This window comes from Chlorocebus sabaeus, chromosome 20, assembly GCF_047675955.1.
Source record: "Chlorocebus sabaeus isolate Y175 chromosome 20, mChlSab1.0.hap1, whole genome shotgun sequence".
Classification (NCBI taxonomy): Eukaryota; Metazoa; Chordata; class Mammalia; order Primates; family Cercopithecidae; genus Chlorocebus; species Chlorocebus sabaeus.
The window spans coordinates 134,096,582-134,119,484 of NC_132923.1; the positions used below are offsets into that span (position 1 = coordinate 134,096,582).

Below are 22,903 nucleotides of genomic sequence, written 5' to 3' on the forward strand. Positions count from 1 at the left end.
CATGCTTTTTCTTTGAAACTTTTCATCTCCTTAGCTTTAGATGTGTCTCTTTTAATCGTGTATGGCCGGATTGGGGCTTTGTCTATCTTTTAATTGGAGGATTTTGTTGGTTCATAATTACCAGGATGACTGAAATGTATGTTTTTCCTATTGTGTTCTTTTCTGCGGCTCGTGCTTTTTTTCTCTCTTTTCTTGCCTTGTTTTGGATCAACCTAATATTTCCTCTATTTTCCCTCAACTAACTGGGAAGTTTTATATTTCTGTCTTTTTGACAGTTATCTTCGATTTTTTGTTTTAATTATTTTTAAAGTTATAAACTTTCTTTTATAAAATCAGGTGTTTTTACAAAAATGACAGTGAGAAATACAGTCTCATGTCCGTCCCAGAATTCTACTCCTCTGAAGCAGCTGTATTCATTTTCTAGTACAGGGGTTGGCAAGCTGTGGCCCATAGACCAAATCTGGCCCCTTGCTTGTTTTTGTAGATAAAGTTTTATTGGAACACAGCCAGACCCATTCGTTTGTGTACTATCTATGGCTACTTTCCTGCTAGGACAGCAAAGTTGAAGAGGTGAGATGGAGCATGTATGTGGCCCACAAAGCCTCAAATATTTACATCTGGCTTTTTACAGAAAGTCCAACCCCCAGACCAGAGTGCCGCCTCATGTGTATAAACCTGGTCCATGAACACTTCTCTCTTTATCATACAGTTTAGATCATGAGGAGGCATTATCCGATTGTGGTTAGCACCCAGGCTCACAGTTTGTGACCACTCTGAGAGCTTTATCCACATACCTCTTCCCCAAATTTCTTTGTCACCAATTTTCCAAACATGCTTCTTCCAAGCCCTTGACCATCCAGCCAAACCATTGGCTAAAGCCCATGAATCAGTACATAATCGCACAACTGGCCATTTCTCCTTCCAAGCAAATTGCACAGTGAGGTACGCTGCTTGAAGTTCTGCCCACTGGGAAGATTTCCCTTCACCGCTGTCCTTCGGGGATGTCCTGGAAAGGGGCTGTAGTGCTGCAGCTGTCCACTGACAGGTGTACCTGCATCTCATGCAGAACCGTCTGTGAACCAGGCCCTAGTCTTCTCTTCCTCTGTCAGCTGGTCACAGGGAACTCCCCACGAGGCCATCGGTGCAGGCTGGGGAAGAGAAGGCAGGGGTGCAGGAGTGGAGACCATGGGCATTTGAGCCACTTCCTCAGATAACTTACTTGTGCCTTCAGGACCTGCTCAGGCCCGATCACGTATATACCACTTCCATTTGATGATGGAGTGCTGCTGTGCATGAGCCACTTTATGGCTACGTGGGTCAGAAAGCACCCAGTTCACGATAGACAATTCAGGTCGCATGGTGACTTGATGACCCATAGTCAAATCTTCAGTTTCCACCAAAACCCAGTAACGGGCCAAGAACTGTCTCTCAAAAGGAGAGTAGTTATCTGCAGAAGATGGCAGGGCCCTGCTCCAAAATCCTAGAGGCCTCTGCTGTGATTCACCTAGAGGGGCCTGCCAGAGGCTCCAAACAGCATCCCTATCTGCCACCAACACTTCCAGCGCCATTGGATCTGCTGGGTCATATGGCCCACGTGGCAGAGCAGCTTGCACAGCAGCCTGGACCCGCTGCAGAGCCTCCTGTTCCGGACCCCACTCAGAACTGGTAGCCTTTTGGGTCACTCGATAAACGGGCTGGAGTAACACCCCCAAATGAGGAATGTGCTGCCTCCAAAATCCACATAGGCCATTAGGTCTGAGACACCTTGTCTCAGATGAAACTTTGGGCTCAGAATTTTGAGTTAATGCCAGAATGAGTTCAAACTTTGGGGGACTATTGGGAAGGCATGATTGGTTGCAAAATGTGAGAAAGATATGAGATTTGGGAGGGGCCAGGGGCAGAATGATATGGTTTGTTTCTGTATCCCAACCCAAATCTCATGTCAAATTGTAATCCCCATGTGTCAGGGGAGAAGCCTGGTGAGATGTGATTAGATCATGGGGGTAGATTTCCATCTTGCAGTTCTTGTGATAGTGAGTGAGTTCTCACGAGATCTGGTTGTTCGAAAGTGTGCAGCTCCTCCCCCTTCACTCTCTCTCTCCCCTGCTCCACCATGGTGAGACGTGCTTGCTTCCCCCTTGCCTTCTGCCATGATTGTAAGCTTCCTGAGGTCTCCTAGCCACGCTTCCTGTACAGCGTAAGGAACTGGGAGTCAATGAAACCTCTTTTCTTCATAAATTACCCAGTTTCAGGCAGTTCTTTCTATCAGGGTGAGAATGGACAAATGCAAGTAGAGACTGAGATCAAAAGCATTTGCGCTAGGCCCGGAACACACTGTTAAGAACGTAAGAGCTATTGCTGTCATTAGTAATATTGTGCATTATTGGCAACATCATAGCAATACGCTGCTGTGGGAGGGTCTGAGATACTTCTTTGCAGACTCCAATATTTGCCAAAACATAAAATCAGGAGCCTCATGAACAGTGTTTACATTTTTACATAATAATACTTTGCACCATTTGGTATATGGGTCTTTTTAAAATGGTCTATGCAGAAGGGTTTCCTAATATACAGAATTAGGCACACGTCTCTTCCATCGGCATGTGTGAGGGATTAAATTCCTCTGGTTAGGAGTTAGCTGGCTGGGGATTCTACTGCTGTTGTTATCCTCAGTGCACCTCAGACTCACGTTTCTCCAGCAATGAGCTCCTGTTCCCTGCGCTTAGAGAAGTCAGTCGGGGGACCAGATGGTTCTCTCCTCTTGCCTGCTCCAGCCTTGGCCTTCAGCAGCCTGGATGCCCATGACACAGAGGGCATCCTCCCCATGCCCTGGTCCTTCTGAGAGTGGTGGGTTGTTGTTGCTGGTCAGTACTAGGCTCAGGCTGGAGGTGGGGGCTCTCTGGTTGTCGTGGCCCAGTCTCAGGCTTAGGCAGGCCTGGTATACCTGGGGCTAGGGGTGCTCCTCTTGGCATCCCTACTCCATTCCCATGTCAACCAAACTTTGCCCTGTGCCTGAGTTGCCCACCCCTCCTCTAGCAGCAGGAGACCACTGCTTGATGTCAGTCTAGGATTCTGGGTCCACAAGGATCTCCTGCCCTTCCATGGGCGGAGGATTTTTACTACTGACCCTCCTACGGAACAGGGGATTTGCATGCTCCCTGGGCATAAGAGGGGTTCCACCTGCCTCAGTGATTTAAAGCTTTTGCTCCCTGCCAGACGAGCATAGTTTCATGCCTCAGCCAAAGGAGGTCCCTGCCTCCATCCCTGGGCCACCAAGGGAGGCTCTCTCCAGCCTTCTGAGACCACCCCCCCAGTCTTTCTCATAGGCATCTGGAAAAGGCCATGGACAGAACGTGGAGTGAGTGAAAACCTCTTCGTGGTGGGGGCTCCCAGCTGCTCCAAACTCATGTAGCAGCCCACACTTGGCCTGTAAGAATGTGTGAAAAATTTTAGCTGATTTCCTCTGACACACTTGGAACATCTCTTACTCTCAGGTCTTGGCCAAAGTGAAATAATTTACGCATCTGGCCTTTCCCTAGAGGGCCTTGTCACTTGGAAATTGTTTCCCTTATTGTCTTTGACCTCAGGTCTTGGATGGGCTCCAAAAAGTTGTGCTTTTTGTAGATTATTTGCCTTTTTCTTGTACAGAAGGAAATGATATTCAATTGAAGCTTTTGATGTCCTAGGCAAAAAACAGAACTTCTCTACCTTAAATTTGTATGTACATATTGAACTTAAATATTAAACTAATCAATATCTCCATTATTTCTTCCAAACAATACAAGCATTTAGAACAGTTTAACTCTTCGCACCACTACCCACGCTGTTCACATTATTGTTGTTAAGAGCTTGGTTTGGTTTCTTTTTTTTTTTTTAAGATGGAGTCTTGCTCTGTTAGTCTGGAGTGCAGTGGTGTGATCTCGGCTCACTGCAACCTCCACCTCCTGGGTTCCAGGGAGTCTCCTGCTTCAGCCTCCTGAGTAGCTGGGACTACAGATGCCTGTCATCATGCCCAGCTAATTTTTTGTATTTTTAGTAGAGACGGGATTTCACCATGTTGGCCAGGATGATCTTGATCTCTTGACCTCGTGATTCGCCCACCTTGGCCTCCAAAGTGCTGGGATTACAGGTGTGAGCCAACGCACCTGGCCATTTTTTTTTTTTTTTTTTTTTTTTTTTTTTTTTGAGATGGAGTTTCACTCTTTCACCCAGGCTGGAGTGAAGTGACGCTATTTTGGCTCACTGCAAACTCCGCCTCCCAGATTCAAGCGATTCTCCTGCCTCAGCCTCTGGAGTAGCTGGGATTACTGGCGCCCGCCACCACCCCCAAATAATTTTTTGTATTTTTAGTAGAGATGGGATTTTGCCATGTTGGCCAGGTTGCTCTCAAACTCCTGACCTCAGGTGATCCACCCACCTTGGCTTCCCAAAGAGCTGAGATGGCAGACGTGAGCTACCGTACCCAGCCGAGAATTTGGTTTCTATTTTACTTTTTACCTACTACAGATCAGCCACATTACTATTTAACATGGTCAATGTTAACTCAGATCTTCCCCTAGCCTCATGAATTCCGTTACGCATCTTTCTTCTTACATCTTGGGCAGTTCTTATTAAATAATTTTTTCTTCTTTCTGAAATACATACTTCGGAGTCTCCTACTCAAAGTGTGACTCACAGACCAGTGGTGTCAGCCATCGCCCGGGAGCCTGTTAGAAATGCAGAAACTCAAGGTCCAACCAAGGCTGCAGGACCAGTGTTGGTACTTCAGGAAGACCCCCAGGTGATTCATCTGCACATTCACGTTGGGAAGCACTGGTTAAAAACAGTGTTGACCACATTTGCTTGATAATTGGAATCACCTGGGGAAATTGTTACAAATCCAGATGTTGGGCCCTCCCTCAGTTTGCATGGGCCACAGTCACAAAATGCTTAGGTAGCTTAAAAACAGAAATGTATTTTCTCATAGTTCTGGGGGCTATGAAGTCCAAGATCTAGATGCCAACTGAATCAGACCCTCTTGTCAATGAACAGAGTCAAACTCTGTAAAATATTTGCAGAGATTCATTGTGAGCCAAATATGAGTGACCAATGGTCCGTAACACAGCCCCAGGGGTTCCTGAGAACATGTGCCCTAGGTGTTTAGACTGCTTTGGATTTATACATTGTAGGGAGACATAAGACATCAATCAATACATGTAAGCTATGGCTGGGCACGGTGGCTCACACCTGTAATCCCAGCACTTTGGGAGGCCGAGGCAGGCAGATCACCTGAGGTTGGGAGCGCGAGACCAGCCTGACCAACATGAGAAACCCCATCTCTACTAAAAATACAAAATTAGCCGGGCCTGATGGTGGGTGCCTGTAATCCCAGCTACTTGGGAGGCTGAGGCAGGAGAATCACTTGAACCCAGGAGGCGGAGGTTGCAGTGAGCGGAGATCGTGCCATTGCACCCCAGCCTGGGCAACATGAGTGAAACTCCATCTCCAAAACAAAACCAAAAAAAAATGTAAATTGGTTCAGTCCAGAAAGGTGGGACAACTCCAAGTAGGGGCTTCCAGGTCACAGGTAGATTGAAAGGTTTTCTGACTGCAGTTGGCTGGAAGAGTTTATCTAAAGACTGGAAACCAGTAGAAGGGAATGTCTGGGTTAAAATAAGGGGTTGTGGGCCGGGTGCGGTGGCTCAAGCCTGTAATCCCAGCACTTTGGGAGGCTGAGACGGGTGGATCACAAGGTCAGGAGATCGAGACCATCCTGGCTAACACGGTGAAACCCTGTCTCTACTAAAAAAGAAATACAAAAAACTAGCTGGGTGAGTTGGCGGGCACCTGTAGTCCCAGCTACTTGGGAGGCTGAGGCAGGAGAATGGCGTAAACCCAGGAGGCGGAGCCTGCAGTGAGCTGAGATCCGGCCACTGCACTCCAGCCTGGGCGACAGAGCGAGACTCTGTCTCAAAAAATTAAAATAAAATAAAATAAAATAAAATAAAATAAAATAAAATAAAAAATAAAATAAAATAAAATAAAATAAAATAAATAAAATAGAATAGAATAGAATAAAATAAAATAAAATAAAATAAAATAAAATAAAATAAAATAAAATAAAATAAAAAATAGTTGTGGAGACCAAGATCCTTATTACATAGGTGAAGCCTCCAGGTAGCAAGCTTTGGTGAAAATAGATTGTAGTTCTTATCAGACTTAGTCTGTTCTCTCAGTCTTAAGGTCTCTGGTTTTGTTTGTTTTTGAGACAGAGCCTCATTCTGTCACTCAGGCTGGAGGGCAGTTGTACAATCACAGCTCACTGCAGCCTCGACCTCCTGGGCTCAAGTGATCCTCCCACCTCGGCCTTCCAAGTAGCTGGGACCACAGGCACGTGCCACCACACCTGGCTAGGTTTTTCTATTTTTTGTAGAGATGGGTCTCACTGTGTTGCCCCGGCTGGTCTCAAACTCCTAGGCTCAAGCAGTCCTCCCGCCTCAGCCTCCCAAAGTGTTGGGATTATAGGTGTGAGCCACCATGCCTGGCATGTCTCCGATTTAAGGTGAATGCTGGTCAGCTGTGCCTGAATTCCAAAGGGAAGAGGGTATAATGGGGCACGTCCAACCCCCACTTCCCAGCATGGCCTGAACTCGTTTTTCAGGTTAACTTTGGAATGCCCTTGGCCGAAGGGAGGGTCCACCAGTCACTTGGAAAGCTTAGTTTATTTTTGGTTCACACTCTCTTCCCACAGGCCACATGCATTTTTTAAATTATTTTATTGTTTAAAAATGTTTTCCCACTTCAATAAGCTGGTCTACCAAGTGGCCACCTTCTTATTGTGTCCTCACATGGTGGAGAGAGACAGTGAGCGCCGTCATTTCTTCCTCCTCTTATGAGGGCACCAGCCTTACCGGGTTATGCCCCCCACTGGCCCTGCCCATTGAGCTGATTTTAAACCTCCTCACAGGCCCTATCTCCAAATAGTCACATTAGGGGTTAGGGCTTCAAACCATGAAGTCAGTCCATAACAAGCCCCAAACAGGGTAAGACCCAGGAATCTTGTAGGGTAAGACCTCTGAATCCCACACGCATTTGAAGCCTTGCTTGTGATCAGACAAGTTTGGGGAGCCCTGCTTGAAAATCATCTATCATCAGTAAACTCTTGGCTCTTGTCTATGTGAAAATTACTTTATTTAGCACTTGTCCTTCAGTGATCGTTTGATTGCTTAAACGAGTCTGAGTTGTTATTTTCTCTCAATATCTTGAAGGTTTAGCTTTCACGTCTTATGACTCCCCTTGCTGCTGTTCAGATATGGCTTCAGAGAAAAGTGCTGTCAGCCTACCTGCCGTTCCTCCATTGGGTGAACGATCTTTTCTCCCTGTGCTATGTTCTCTTTGTCTCGGGTATTCTGAATTGTTACCATGAGTTGTCTAGCTATGAAATTATTTTTATTTATTCTGCTGTGAATTTGTTGTGATTCCTGAAACTGAGCACTGATAACATTTATTAATGTTGGAAAATTGTACCCATTATCTTCCTGGATTGTGTATCTCCCACATCATCCCTTTTCTCTCCTTTTCCATTTTCCACTGCATATCTGCTCTGTTTTTCCCACTGTCCTCCATGTCTTTCAGCTTTTCTTTCATATTTTCCATCTCTTTGACTTTCTCCTGCATTCTGGGTCAGTTCTTTAGAACTATACTTCATTTCACTAAATCTCTCTTCTGTTATGTCTGTTGCTTAATTCAGCCTTTTAGATTTGTAGTTGTTTTTGTTTTTGTTTTTGTTTTTGTTTGAGACGGAGTCTCGCTCTTGCTCTGTCGCCCAGGCTGGAGTGCAGTGGCTGGATCTCAGCTCACTGCAAGCTCCACCTCCCGGGTTTACGCCATTCTCCTGCCTCAGCCTCCCAAGTAGCTGGGATTACAGCCGCCCGCCACCTCGCCCGACTAGTTTTTTGTATTTTTTAGTAGAGACGGGGTTTCACCGTGTTAGCCAGGATGGTCTCGATCTCCTGACCTCGTGATCCACCCGTCTCGGCCTGTTTTTGTTTTTTAAATCTCAACAACTACATGGTTTTATTTCTAGAGTTTACAATGGACCCTTTTTCAAATTGATTTTTTATTGTTCCTTGTTCTTGTTTTTGCTTTTTTTTTTTTTTTTTTTTTGATAGAGTCTCACTCTGTCGCCCAGGCTGGAGTGCAGTGGCACAATCTCAGATCACTGCAACGTCTGTCTCCTGAATTCAAGTGATTCTCATGCCTCAGCCTCCTGAGAAGCTGGGATTATAGGCGCCCACCACCACGCCTGGCTAATTTTTGTACTTTTAGTAGAGATGGGGTTTCACCATGTTGGCCAGGCTGGTCTCAAACTCCTGACCTCAAGTGATCTGCCCGCCTTGGCCTCCCAAAGTGCTAGGAGTATAGGCATGAGCCACCACACCTAGCCTGGTTTTGATTCTTTTTAAAGCACTTCAAACCTACTTATGTTATTTTATTTTAGCAATTGGGGCCTTAAAAACCAGCCCAACGCTCACTGGCATAAAACAATGATTTATTGTGAGGCACCTCCACTGTTTGCCTGGGGTCATCTGACCTAGGTTGGGCTCAGCTGGGGTGCTCTGTCCATGTAACTTTCATCCTCCTACTAGAGCCAGCAAGCATTCATGGGCAGATCCATCTCCTGGCAGTGAAAGAAATCCAAAAGGACAGGTGAAAACATGCAAGCCCTCTTAGGGCCCAGGCTCAGAACTGAAACACTGTCATTCCCACCTCATTCTGTTGGCCAAAGCAAGTGACATGGGCCACCCGCAGTCAAGAGATAGAAGAAAAAAAATCTTTTGTCTCTTTTGTGGGAGCAACTACGGAGTCACATGGCCAAGGCACGGCGGCAGAGAGGACTCAGGCTCCAGAGCCAGTGGTGCCAGCTGCCACACATTCTGGATCGGATCATTCCTAATTGGCAATCTTTGGGGTTCTGGTTTTGCTGTTTGTTGTCTCTCACTAATGTAAGATTTTCCTTTTAAAAAATGTAAATACATATTCAAATTGGCTTTATCTATGGGGACGCTATGTTACTTGGGCTGAGAAATGGTCCCCCTGGAGAATATGTATTTGTTTTCATCAGGCACCTTGGGACACTACCAGCCTGGAGTTGCTTTAAATTGGCTTCTCAGCAGAGGTTTCCTTGGCCACAGAGTTCTGTAAACTCAACAACGGCATGACAAGCCATCTGTGATCACACATCCTTTGGGGAGTGTGTTTCTTTCTCCACTCTATGAAGTTCTTTGTGGCTTTGTTTCTTCTGAAAGAGGGATGGAGAAGAGAGGAAAAAGAAAAAAATGTAAATCATTTACATCAGGGTTGTTTTAGTCCGTTTGTGTTGCTCTTAAGGAATACCTGAGACTGAGTAACTTACAGAGAAAAGAGGTTGATTTGGCTCACGGTTCTGCAGGCTGCACAGGAAGCATGGCTCCCCATCTGCTTCAGGCTGTTCCATTCATGTTGGAAGGTGGAGGGGAGCCTGTGTGTGCAGGTCATATGGCAAGAGAAAGAGAGAGAGAGAGAGAGAGAGAGAGAGAGAGAGAGAGGAGGTGCTAGGCTCTTTTCAAGCCACTCAGTGGCACCAAGCCATTCATGAAGAATCAGGTCCATAACCCAAATACCTCCCACCAGGTCCCACCCCCAACATTGGGGACCACATTTCAACAGGAGACTTGGTAGGGAAGAATAAACCCTATCCAAACCGTGGCAGAGGTCTTATTCAAATCAAGGAATTTGGAAAGCTTTAGGAAAACAAAACTTACAGAAGACATGTCAAAAATAGTGTTTAAAAGGTAGAAAGCCTTCGTAAAAATGATCGGCATATTACAGAAGTTATTCAAGCAAATATAAAAGAACAAAGAGAAGATCCTGTGTCAACTGAGTATTCAGGAAAGCTGCCCCTTTTTGGAATTACGAAAAAGAGAAATCTCCTTTTGGGGAGTTCACTGACTGTGTTTCCTGTGATCATATTTTAATATTAGGGTAAGACTTTGTTTCTTTTCAGCCATTGTGTCAAAAGGATCTCACTGTTTTTGCCTTTTCTCTTAGAAAAACAGAGACATCAAATGGCAGTATGGGGTCTGGAGGTCTAAACTCTTTCACTCCTCCCAGGAAAGTGACCTTGGGTGTATGATCTTGTCTCCCCAACAGTTTTCCCAAGAAAAGTAGAGATGAAGTAGAGATGGGGAACCTTACAAGCTTCTTTTTTTTTTTTTTTTTTTTTGGAGATAGAGTCTTGCTGTGTCGCCCAGGCTGGAGTGCAGTGGCACAATCTCAGCTCACTGCAACCTCCACCCACCACGTTCAAGCGATTCTCCCACCTCAACCTCCCGAGTAGCTGGGATTACAGACATGCACCGCCATGCCCAGCTAATTTTTGAATTTTTAGTAGAAACAGGGTTTTGCCATGATGGCCAGGCCGGTCTCAAACTCCTGGCCTCAAGTGATCTGCCCGCCTTGTGATGATTAAATGAAACACTGTAAGTTAAGGGATGAAGTGGTAAAAACATGCCTAGCTCATCTAACTCAGTTTTTTTTGTTTGTTTGTGTTTTTTGTTTTGTCTTGTTTTGTTTTTGAGATGGAGTCTCACTCTGTCACCCAGGCTGGAGTGCAGTGGTGCAATCTCAGCTCACTGCAAGCTCCGCCTCCCAGGTTAATGCCATTCTCCTGCCTCAGCCTCCCAAGCAGCTAGGGCTACAGGCACTCGCCACCACGCCCAGCTAATTTTTTTATTTATTTTTTATTTTATTTTATTTTATTTTTGTATTTTTAGTAGAGACGGGGTTTCACCATGTTAGCCAGGATGGTCTCAATCTCCTGACCTCATGATCCACCCACCTCGGCCTCCCAAAGTGCTGGGATTACAGGCATGAGCCACCGCGCCCGGCCTAACTCAGTTTTGAAAGTGTTGCTCAGGAGCCCAGTCCATCCTCAGGCAGCGCTTGATCTGCATCATCTGGTGAATTTCCCTGGGGTAGATTTCCCCCAGCAACAAGGCTATGGGAAATTCTATGTTGGGAATGCGGCGAGGGCAGTAGAGGCAGGATGCAGGCATGAAGGAGGTACAAACTCGCCTCTTCAGTTGTCCTGATTTGTTCTGGATACATCTGACTAGATGGGAAGCAAATGACTCAGAGGCACTGTTTGTGTCCAGGTCTCCCATCACACTTTGCTCCCTTTACCCTCCCTCAGGCTCCTCATTCCTGCCCACCAATCTGGTCTTCCCACTGGTTTCGCATCCCTTCTGAGTGAAGACCTTCCAGCATTTGTTACAGTGCACATTCGGTGGAGACAAATGCTCTCAGCTTTGGTCTAAAATGTCTTTATTTCACTTTCACTTTTGAAATATATTTTTGCTGGGTATAGAATTCTAAGCTGATAGTATATTATTGTTTTTTTCAAGTGCTTAAAGAGCTCATTCCATCGTCTTCTGGCCTTCATTCTTTCTGATGAGAAGTCACCATCATTCTTACGGTTGTTCCCCTGAATATAATGTGTCTTTTTTTTCCCCTAACTGCTTTTTTTTTTTTTTTTTTGAGTTAGGGTCTCGCTTTGTTGCCCACGCTGGAGTTCAATGGCATAGTCACAGCTTACTGGAACATCCCCCCTCCCAGACTCAAGTGATCTTCCCAACTCAGCCTCCCAAATAGCTGGAACCACAAGTGTCCACCATTGTGCTCAGCTAATTTTTGTTTTGTAATTTTTTTATAGAGGTGAAGTTTCTCCATGTTGGCCAGGCTGGTCTCAAACTCCTGGACTCAAGCAATCCACCTACCTCAGCCTCCCAAAGTGCTGGGATTCAAGCATGAGCCACCATGCCCAGCCCCACTGACTGCCTGAATGTGTCTTGAAATTAGTAATTCTGAATTTCTCTTTATCTTTAGTCCTCCACAGTTTGACTACGATGCCTCTGGGTATGATTTTCTTTGTACTTGCCCAGTTTGGGATACACTACCCTTCTTGGGGTAGATTTATATCTTTTGCCAACCTTAAATATTTCTTGGTCAGTATCTCTTCAAAGATTGTTCTCTGGGTCTCTAGTTACATATATGTTAAGCCATTTAACATTGTCCTACAGGTCTGAGATCTTCTGTTCAAGTTTCCTTCAGTAATATTTCAAACATTTAGAACAATTTTAGATTTACAGAAGCATTGCAAAATAGTACAGAAATTCCTATATACCCCACCCTCAGTCTCCCCTATTATGAACATCTTTCATTAGCACACGATACATTTGCCACAAGTAATGAACCAACAGTGATAATATTACTATTAACTAAAGTTCATATTCAATTCAGATTTCCCTGTTTCTCCTCATGTCCTCTTACTGTCCCAGGGTCATACCCAGAACACCACATCTTCTCAAGCTACTCTTGGCTGTCATGGTTTCTCAGACTTCCTTTGTTTTCTCGTTTGTGTTTTTGTTTCTTATGATCTTGACAGTCTTGAGGGTTACTGATGAAGTGGAATGACCCTCGGTTGGAATTAGCCTAATGGTTTTCTCATGATTAGACTGGGGTAACACATGTTGCAGAGGAAGGCCGCAGGTCACAGGTGCACACTTTCAGTGACTTGACTTATCACTGTTGATGTTAACCTTAATTGCCTGGCTGGAGGTAATGTCTGGTTTCTGCACTGAAAATTACTTTTTTCCCTTCTTTTTCATAGTGCAGTCTTTGAAAAGAAGTTACTGTGTGCAGCTCACACCAGAAGAGTAGGGAGTTATGTTCCACATCCTTAGAGGCAGAGTATTTGGATTTCTTCTGTATGAGAGATTTGTCTGCTCTCCCTCATTTATTTATTTACTCAACAATTTGTGGATATTTTTTCATACTTGGCATTATAATCCACTACTATATTGCATTGCTCAAATTGTTCCAACCCTGGCTATTGGGAGTTGTCAGTTGCTTCTATGACCCTCTGCTGTATCCCCATTATCATGAATTTGGGGTGAGTTTTTTAGGGGAAGCACTTTCTTACTTTTTGACACTTCAGCATGCTCCAAGCTCATCTTGTATGTTTCTTACCCCAGTTGTATAATCAACCATTTTTCTAAGGAGCCCTGGCTTATTTTATTGGATAATGGTTTCAAAAACCAAGAGCTTCTAGGATAATGTGGTAACTGAAAAACAAACAGAAACCAAGAACTGGGTCCTATTCGTTGCTTATTGCTACTCCTCAATTGGTGTTCCTTCGAGTCTAGCTCACCTGGCAGAGCAAAGGAATATGTATGTATACTTGAACCCATCTAGATATTCATATCTATAAATATTTATGTGTGCAACCATCTGCATCTGTATTAAGCTAAAAATGAGTTCACACTGATGTCTCCAACTCTACTCCACCACCACATAAACCATTCTAACTTCCTTCCTTTCCTTGTCTGTAACTTCTCACTGCAACAGCAATAAGCCCAGCCACCTACTATCCACTTTTGCCATTCCAATATACATGTGTAGTGGTTTCAGAATTAAGTTGGGATCCCATGAAGGGCAACTTTATCAACTACAGTACAGCGCTTACGTACAGCTTCCTTTGCTTTTAGTCTCATAGACTCTACTCATTTCTAAAGTTACTTAGGTCAACACTTTATTCCCCTATCCGTTTCAGTGAGATTGTTTACACATTTGTCTTGAGTCTTATTCTGCATTTCATCCTGGGATTCCCCTGACAGTCTAAATGATTTTTTAAATTTGCATACAATAAGGTTTACTCTTCGTGCTATAAAGTTCTACAGGCTTTGACAAATGCATTCACTGTTTACCATCGCAGTTTTGTACAGAATAGTCACCATTCACAATCACAGTATTGTACAGAATAGTCACCATTCACAATCACAGTATTGTACGGAATAGTCACCATTCACAATCACAGTATTGTACGGAATAGTCACCATTCACAATCACAGTATTGTACGGAATAGTCACCATTCACAATCACAGTATTGTACGGAATAGTCACCATTCACAATCACAGTATTGTACGGAATAGTCACCATTCACAATCACAGTATTGTACGGAATAGTCACCATTCACAATCACAGTATTGTACGGAATAGTCACCATTCACAATCACAGTATTGTACGGAATAGTCACCATTCACAATCACAGTATTGTACGGAATAGTCACCATTCACAATCACAGTATTGTACGGAATAGTCACCATTCACAATCACAGTATTGTACGGAATAGTCACCATTCACAATCACAGTATTGTACGGAATAGTCACCATTCACAATCACAGTATTGTACGGAATAGTCACCATTCACAATCACAGTATTGTACGGAATAGTCACCATTCACAATCACAGTATTGTACGGAATAGTCACCATTCACAATCACAGTATTGTACGGAATAGTCACCATTCACAATCACAGTATTGTACGGAATAGTCACCATTCACAATCACAGTATTGTACGGAATAGTCACCATTCACAATCACAGTATTGTACGGAATAGTCACCATTCACAATCACAGTATTGTACGGAATAGTCACCATTCACAATCACAGTATTGTACGGAATAGTCACCATTCACAATCACAGTATTGTACGGAATAGTCACCATTCACAATCACAGTATTGTACGGAATAGTCACCATTCACAATCACAGTATTGTACAGAATAGTTTCACTGCCAAATGCGTTCACCATTTGTCACTTTTTGCCCCCAAGAGTCCCTTGTTCTTCACCTGTTCAACCTTTTCAACATCCATTTTCCCAAACTCCTGGCAATCACTATTTAACATCTCTCCTCTCTAAAGTTTTGTTTTTCCAGAATGTCACATAATTGGAATCAGACAGTATGTAGCTCATAGCCTTTTTGTTTGTTTGTTTGTTTGTTTGTTTTTGTTTTTGAGGCAGAGTCTCAATCTGTCTCCCAGGCTGGAGTGCAGTGATGCAATCTCAACTCACTGCAGCCTCAACCTCCCAGGCTCAAGCAGTCCTCCCACCTCAGCCTCCCAAGTAGCTGGAACTACTGACATGTGCCACCATGCTTGAATGATGCTTGCCTGCCTTGCCTGGCGTGTCTGCCCCTCCTCATGCTTTGACTCCAGAGGCAGAGCAGCCACAGGCCTCTCCTCTCCTCTCCTGGGAAGGCCTCATTCCTCCCTGGAATTTGACTCATGCTGGTTTCTCTGTGTCCTCAGCTCTCGTGGGTTTCCAAAAGTGCCCATGCTGTAGCTTCTCCAGCTTTCTCTCCTGGCTGGGGTGGGGGCCACAGTCAATTTCAACTTTCTGCATCCTAATCAGAAGCAGAAAGCCCTTGCCCTCCTTGTCACCACTTTGGTCAGAGGTGATGTCCTTCGAATCCACCCTTTTGCTGAGGTGCAGTCCTCTGGAGTCCACAGTCCAATCTGTGGTCCATAGGCTCTGGGTTACTGCAATTGGCAAACCCCACAGAGCAGCCATGTCTTCCGCTCACACTCACCGCCTCCTTTCCGTTGCTGGCCTGGGGGGTTCCTTTGCTCTGAAGCTCAGCCTTGCCCTTCAGCACTTTGCCTTGATGTGTGCAGTATACAGCACTTTCTCCCTGTTTCCACTGGGCGATGGGCTCCTTGAGGCCTGGGCCCTGTTGGGCTCACATGTGAACTCCAGTGCTCAGCATCTGACCTGGCTCAGTCATCATCCAATGTTGGGTGAATGGCTTTTTGAATGGCCAGACCCCCAAGGAGCTGATGTTTTTGCGGCTTCTAACACCCTCTCTGCAGTCTCTGCCCAGGGCTGGGCCAGGTTCCAGCCTAACAACAGCCCTGACCTGAATGAGCCCTGTTCCTTCCTTCTACTCAGTCCTCTGTGTGCCTCACTGCTGGGGAAATTCGGCCCCAAACCAGTTCTGAGGGTAGCCAGGCCTGGCTTGTCATCTCTCTGGACCTGGGGTCCCCTCTTCTGTCCACCCCACCCTCCTCTCCCACACCTCTCTCCAGGCAGTTGACAGCCATCCCAGGAGCCCCTGATGCTGACCAGGCAGGCCCCTCACAGCAGTCAGTGGAGGGTTGGAGGGAGGGTGATTTGGCACTTTCAGCGGACAGTGAGGGTGGAGGAGCGGGGAACAAGGGTCATTAGTCAGCGGGAAGTCACCCTCTCTGAAAGGGGCCTGTCCCTCTAAATGAGCCTGCCCTGTGGGATTCCAGGAGCGTGCCACCTTGTGTGGGCCTGGCCAGGGTCAGGAAGATCCTGAGGCAGAGGAGGCTGTCGGGAAGAGAAAGGGCCCATCTCAGGACCCCTCTAGGCCCTGGTACATCCGGGATCTTGGGATGCATGGAGGGAGAATTAAAGGGTGGGGCTGGCGAGGCAGGACACACTGCTCCCCATTCAAGCCCAGCGGGAGACAGAGAAGCAGGCCCTGCAGTGAACTCTGTGGATCTCCTATCTCGCTGCCCTGGGGACCAGCCCTCACTACAGAGGTAGGGCTGCAGCACCCAGCACTGTGGGAAAATGCCATGCTGCCCCAGGGAGGCCCCCAGCACCCCAGGGAGGTGCAGGCAGGAGGCTGCAGCTGAGCGCTGTGTTTCTCCCCAGGGAAGCAGCTGTCACCCCTTGCTAGCCGGCTGGGCTTCTTACAGGAGGAGAGGACCTTTGTAAAACGAAAATCCCGAGGTAGCCTTTGCCTTCCCTTCCAAAACAGCCCCAGGCAGGTGGGTGCAGGCCTCCCAAGGTGGGGGGACTCCGTGGAGGGGCAGAGGCTGGGTTCTGCCCAACCCTCACACGCCGAAGGAGGGCCATGGGGAGAGGACAGCGGCGGGGACCTCAGCCGGGTGCACCTGCTGAACGCAGGAGGCTTGCTGGGCACTGTGGATGCTCCGCCCCAGCTCCTGCATGACCTCGGCACATTCAATTTCACCGGCTGGCACAGGGGTGGGGCAGGCTGGGGCAGGGCATGCAGAGAGGGGCAGCAAGGCAGGCTGCCTGGAGGAGCTGGCCCTGGCAGCAGGTGAGAGTGGGCTGGGCAGAAGGCAGGAGGGCAGAATGGCCGGCTTCAGCCCTTGGGGCCTGGAGCGGCTGTGGGGGTCCGTGGAGGCAGAGAGTGTAAAGGGGCTCCCAGGTCCCTGCAGGGGTCAAGGACAAACGAAGCTCACTATCACTGAAGGCCTCAAGCCTGGGCCACCTGCGGAGGACTTGGGCAGCCAGGCTGGACCACCCATGGGGGTGGAAGATGGGGTGGAGGGCCACGCCCCAACCACCCCCTCCAAGCCTATGCCCTGGTTACCCTGGCCTTGCCCTACTGGCTTCAGCCCATGCTCCACCCACCCTCACCTTGCCCCGCCCACCCCAGTCTATGCCCAGCCCCATGCCACACCCACCAGACCTTGCCCCGCCCACACCCACTCCAGTCCTGCCCCACCCTCCCTGTGGCTCCCCGTGCTCAGGCTGCTCCTTGCCCGCAGGGATCCCAGAGACCCAAGAGGTGAGCGAGGTCTGCACCACCCCCGGCTGCGTGATGGCAGGTAAGCCTGGCCCCCTTGCCGTCCACAGCCTGCCCAAGGGCTGGGGGCTTCCGGCTGACACTGACACAGGCCCCGCCCCAAGGCCCAGGGGAGCAACTCCAAGACAGGGCCCTTAGAGCTGGGTGGGCCGGATTCGCTGTGGAGTGGGGGGAGCTGGTGTTCTGCTGGCATCTGGCACCCGCTGGGCCCCCAGTCCCCAGCCTTCAGCAGCCAGGCCCTGCAGCAACAGCCATCCCGCCTGAAGAACCCCAGCGGCTTTTGTCCACATTTATAGAAAGAAAGGTTCAATGAAGAGCCCCACTTTCTTACCTCAAATTTTCAACCAGGAATTTGTCTTAAAATTGGGCGTCAGGTACTACTATTTGCAGATGACAAAAACTGTTAACATGCTGTGAAAGCACCAATAGTGGAGAAGCTCTGGACTGTGACTCTTCTGCCCGTGTTGGAGGCTGGGGGGCCTGTAGTCGCGCCTTCTGTGAGGTCCCCAGTCCCAGAGATGGAGTGGCCAAGACCAACTCGGACAGAATTTGAGGGGGCCGGGCGCGGTGGTTCTCACCTGTAATCCCAGCACTTAGGGAGGTGGGCGGATCACAAAGTCAGGAGATCGAGACCATCCTGGCTGACACGGTGAAACACTATCTCTACTAAAAATACAAAAAAATTAGCAGGGCTTAGTGGCGGGTGCCTATAGTTCCAGCTACTCGGGAGGCTGAGGCAAGAGAATGGCGTGAACCCAGGAGGTGGAGCTTGCAGTGAGCACTGCACTCCAGCCTGGGCGACAGAGCGAGACTCCGTCTCAAAAAAAAAAAAAAAGAATTTGAGGGACGGTCTTGGGTCAGGGGTGCAGCCCAGCTACCCCAGTTGAAAACTTTCAGTGGGAAGCCTGGGGCTCCCCTGTCCCCTGCATACTCGGAGTTGCTGGGGCAAAGCCAGCCCCTCTGGGAGAATACAAACCCCCACGGTGGTGAGAGTCGCCCCTCCCTCTGGGGATGAGTAAGGGGGCAGGGGGCAGAGTAGGGACAGAAAGGCCCTGGCCGACAGCCAGGACCTGGGCCCAGCTCACAGGGCAGGTCCACCAGCTGAGCACCTCCTGTGAGCAGGCACCGTCTCAGCCATCGCCTCGGCCTGCAAGTCAGACTGCTGGTGTTCCCAGATTCACAGACAAGGAAATGAGTCTCAGAGGGTTGGGGTCAAGGTCGTGTGGTTAATAAGTGAAAACCCAGCCAACTCATGCCTGAATTCCCAGCAACTCTGGAGGCCGAGGTGGGCCACCTGAGCCCAGGAGTTCCAGACCAGCCTGGGCAACACAGAGAGACCCTGTCTCTACAAATCAATGTTTTTTGAAAAGCATTCAGGCGAGGTGGCACACATCTGTGATCCCAGCTACTCAGGAGGCTGAGGTGGGAGGATCGTTTAAGCCCAGAAGTTCAAGGCTGCAGTGAGCTGTGATCACACCGCTACACTCCAGCCTGGGCCACAGAGTGAGACCCTGTCTCCAAAAATAAATAAGTGAAAACCCTAGCACTGAATCCAGGTTGGGGGATTCCCTCTCTGCAGCTCAGAGAGGGTGGTTAACTCTCCCAGGGCACACAGCTGCAACTGGATGGACAGCAGCCCCTTCCCGAGGGACCAGGCTGCCTCTTGGACCGGGAGGCAGGCTTCTGGACTATCCACAACTCTCTCTGTCTCCCCTCTCCCTGCTCCACACCATGGGGACAAGCAGCCGCCAGGATCCTCCAGAACATGGACCCGACCACGGAACCATGTGACGACTTCTACCAGTTTGCGTGCGGAGGCTGGCTGCGGCGTCACGTGATCCCCGAGACCAACTCAAGATACAGCATCTTTGACGTCCTCCGCGATGAGCTGGAGGTCATCCTCAAAGGTGGCAGAGCATGGCCAGGGGCGCAGCGGGGTGACACCGAACAAGACGGCACTGGGCCAGGAGTTGGTCCTGGCTGTGTCTCGCCCCTATCTCTGCTTCCTTCTTGGTCTGGTGGGCACGGAGGAGAGGGAATAAAGACCCAGCAGCTGGAGGGCCGCCTCTCGCCGAGCGCTGCAGGGGGTGTGGGGACCTGTGACTTGGCCCCCACAGCCTCGTCAGGCCTCTGTCCAACCTTTTCCTGTGCCCACAGCGGTGCTGGAGAATTCGACTGCCAAGGACCGGCCGGCTGTGGAGAAGGCCAGGACGCTGTACCGCTCCTGCATGAACCAGAGTGAGTGGGGGCAGCCAGGAAGGGGCCGAGGCGGGGGACCGGGGCGGGTTGCCCCTGCCAGGACCTAGCACAGCCCCAGGACTCCATGGCTGCCCCTAGGGTAGGAGTGGGTGCCTTCGGGACTCATGCCAGAGGGTCTGTGTGCTGTGTCCTGCTCCCAGTCACGGGGTCCAGGCTCACAGTAATGCCAGCTGCCCTGCAGCCTCACTCACACCCCAACCCCAGCACAGACCACACGTTCCAGGCTGCAGGAAGACTGTGTGTGTGTGTATTATATGTAAATGAGTATGTGTATTATACATTGTATACATGTGTATTATTGTATACATGTATTGTATACATGTGTATTATACATTGTATACATGTATTGTATACATGTGTATTATACATTGTATACATGAGTATGTGTATAATACATGAGTACGTGTATACACATGTGTATTATACATGCATATTATACATTTATGTGTGTATATGTGTGTTGTGTGTATATGTAGGCATGCACATTGTGTGTGTTTATGTGTGTGTGTGTATGTGTATATATGTATATGTGCACATGCATGCATCTGTGTATATGTGTATATGTGATTTGTGCATGTGTACATTTGGGTACATGTGTTGTGTATGTATGTATATTGTTATGTATATGTGTATATGTATGCATGCAGTGTGTACATATGTGTATGCATTATGTGTTCACGTGTGTTATGTGCACATCACATGTGTATTGTGTATAGTGTATAAGTGTATTATGTGCATATGCATGTATGTGTATACATATATATTCTATGGGTGTGTTGTGTGTGCATATGTGTATGTTGTGTGTGTATTGTATACCTATGTGCTGTGTGTACTTGTGTACATGTGTATATGTGTGTGTGTATGTATATATGTGTATGTGTGTATGTGTGTACGTGTTGTGTGTGCATTTTACATGTGTGTCATATGTGTGTGTGCATGTGGATGTGTGTGGATGTGTGTATGTGTATATGTGTATGTGTGTATGTGTGTATATGTGTATGTGTATATATGTGTTATGTGTGTTTTCTATGTATGTGTCATATGTGCATGTGTGTGCATGTAGCTGGATGTGGATGTGTATATGTGTATGTGTGTATGTGTGTATATGTGTATATGTGTATATGTGTATATGTGTATATGTGTATATGTGTTTTGTGTATATTGTATACATGTGTCGTGTGTGTGTGGATGTGGATGTATGTGGATGCATGTGGATGCATGTGGATGTATGTGTGTGGTGTGGGGCAGATTATCCATGTTTCAGTTCCCATTGAAGGAATTCACGTGCTTGGAGCACCCCCGGCCCAGCACCGTTCAACTCCTCCACTTGGGGGTCTGCAGGCCCAGCCTGTGGTTGTGGCTGCGTAGAGATAGCTCCTCCACTGAGCACCAGGGTTCACGGCTGGCTGTTCTCCCCAGGGGGTCTCGTGGAGCCTCCGCCTGACAGTGGAACTCACTGGGACCCTGGCTTTAGGGGGCGTCTCCATGAGACCCCTGCTTGGGTGTACTGGGCTTGTCTCCTCCCCATGGAAACTGAAGGCCGGGCCCCCAGTCTGGGCAATACCCGCAGCTGGAGACGACTTCCTGTGTCCTCACCTTTACTTAATTTTTGGCCTGAGAGGCTGAACATACAAAGGGCAGGGGCCAGACCATGTGGAAAACCGGAACGCGACTCCGGACCTGCAGCCCAGCCCGGAACCCATCCCTTCATCCTCAGTGGGCAGCCCAGGAGGTCAGACGGCACCCCCACGGCATCGGGCCCCAAACAGCCGGGGCCTGCCTCGTCCCTGGCAGCCTCCCCTGGAATGTCTGTCCCTGCTTCCAGTGTAGGACCCGAGCCAAGTCCGGAGGAGTCCAGCCTCTCGTGAGCCCACCACAGCGTCCCCAGGCCAGCGGCCCCCACTCGGCCCACCTGGGCCTCCCCTCTTCCACCAGGAAGCCCTGCCGCTCTTTGCAGGCCTTTGACCTGACAGTGCGCCTGCCATGCTGTGCCAGCCCCGAAGCCTTCACTTTGCCCTCTGGGTGGTCTTCACTGATTCCCACAGTGACTCTCTCCGTGTCCCCACCTTTACTTAATCTTCCACTGCAGGGCTCCTGAGCTGCTTGTCGGGGCCCCACCATGCTGAGCTGAGACACAAGACACACACAGGCCCCAGGGCTCCCCTGCCTCCCCCACACCCCCTCCCAGCCCACGTGGCACCCGCCGTCGCTGCCTGAGTCCTCACCGAGGCTTGGCCTGCGCCCAGAGCCTCCACTCCTCTCCCAGGCTCCTCGCTTGCTGGCCGGCTCCCAGGTCCCAGGGGCTCCCTCCCACCATCCTCTTTGTCCCTCGGGGCTCGTGCGCTTTTCTCAGCCCCCAGGTTTCCTTTCACGCCTGTGTCCAGCCTCAGCCTCCGCCTCCAGCGCTGCAAAGCTGCCAGGATGCTGCTCTGTGAGGGGAGGGTGCAGGTGTAAAGGCCCAGGCTGGGAGGCCACCTCTCGCCAAGCACTGCAGGGGGTGTGGGGACCTGTGACACCGGCCAACAGTGCCCCCACAGCTCTGTGTCGTGGCATGTGAGCCACAGGGAGGCTGGGAGAGTGACCACTGCCTCCCTCCTCAGGTGTGATAGAGAAGCGAGGCTCTCAGCCCCTGCTGGACATCTTGGAGGTGGTGGGAGGCTGGCCGGTGGCCATGGACAGGTGGAACGAGACTGTAGGTAAGGCCGGGCCTGGTGGCAGCCTCACAGACAAACGGAACAGGACCACGGCCAGGACTCCTTCGGCCCAAGACTTTCCAGGAGGGGCCCCCACCCCCACCCCCAGCTGCCTGCTCTCAGGAGCCCCAAGAGGCCCAACCCAGCCAGGGCAACCTCGGGGTCCTGGGAGGTGGTTTAGGCTCCATGCTGGGGAGTTGGTGCCTCATAGCCAGTCCCATTCAGCCCTGCAGAGGGACGCCCCTCCTCGGCCCCTAGGAGCACTTGACGCTCAGGCCCCAGCCAGGCCTCGGCAAGGCCCCGGCCCCAGGGTTCCCCACTCTAAGCATGCGCTCCATTCCCCCAGGGGCATGAGTGACGCCCCACGTGACTGGCAGCCCTGACGACCCCATGCTGCGCCCAACCCCCTCCCGTCACCTGGGGGCCCACCTGTGGCTCCTGGGCTGTTAGGGAAAGTGTCTCCCATATTCCCCAGTCCCTAAGGTGCACGGGTGAG

The 22,903-nt window shown here is 49.0% G+C and overlaps 1 protein-coding gene across 1 annotated transcript in view; it reads left to right on the top strand.

The window, feature by feature from the left end:
- Window positions 1-22,903, top strand: part of MMEL1 (membrane metalloendopeptidase like 1) — a 42,885-nt gene that overhangs the window by 4,011 nt on the left and 15,971 nt on the right. Inside the window, exons 2-6 of the mRNA XM_073007916.1 lie at window positions 16,552-16,629; window positions 17,418-17,477; window positions 19,201-19,362; window positions 19,613-19,693; window positions 22,315-22,410. Coding sequence (XP_072864017.1) covers window positions 16,552-16,629; window positions 17,418-17,477; window positions 19,201-19,362; window positions 19,613-19,693; window positions 22,315-22,410 — 477 coding nt within the window. The remainder of the gene's footprint in view (window positions 1-16,551; window positions 16,630-17,417; window positions 17,478-19,200; window positions 19,363-19,612; window positions 19,694-22,314; window positions 22,411-22,903) is intronic.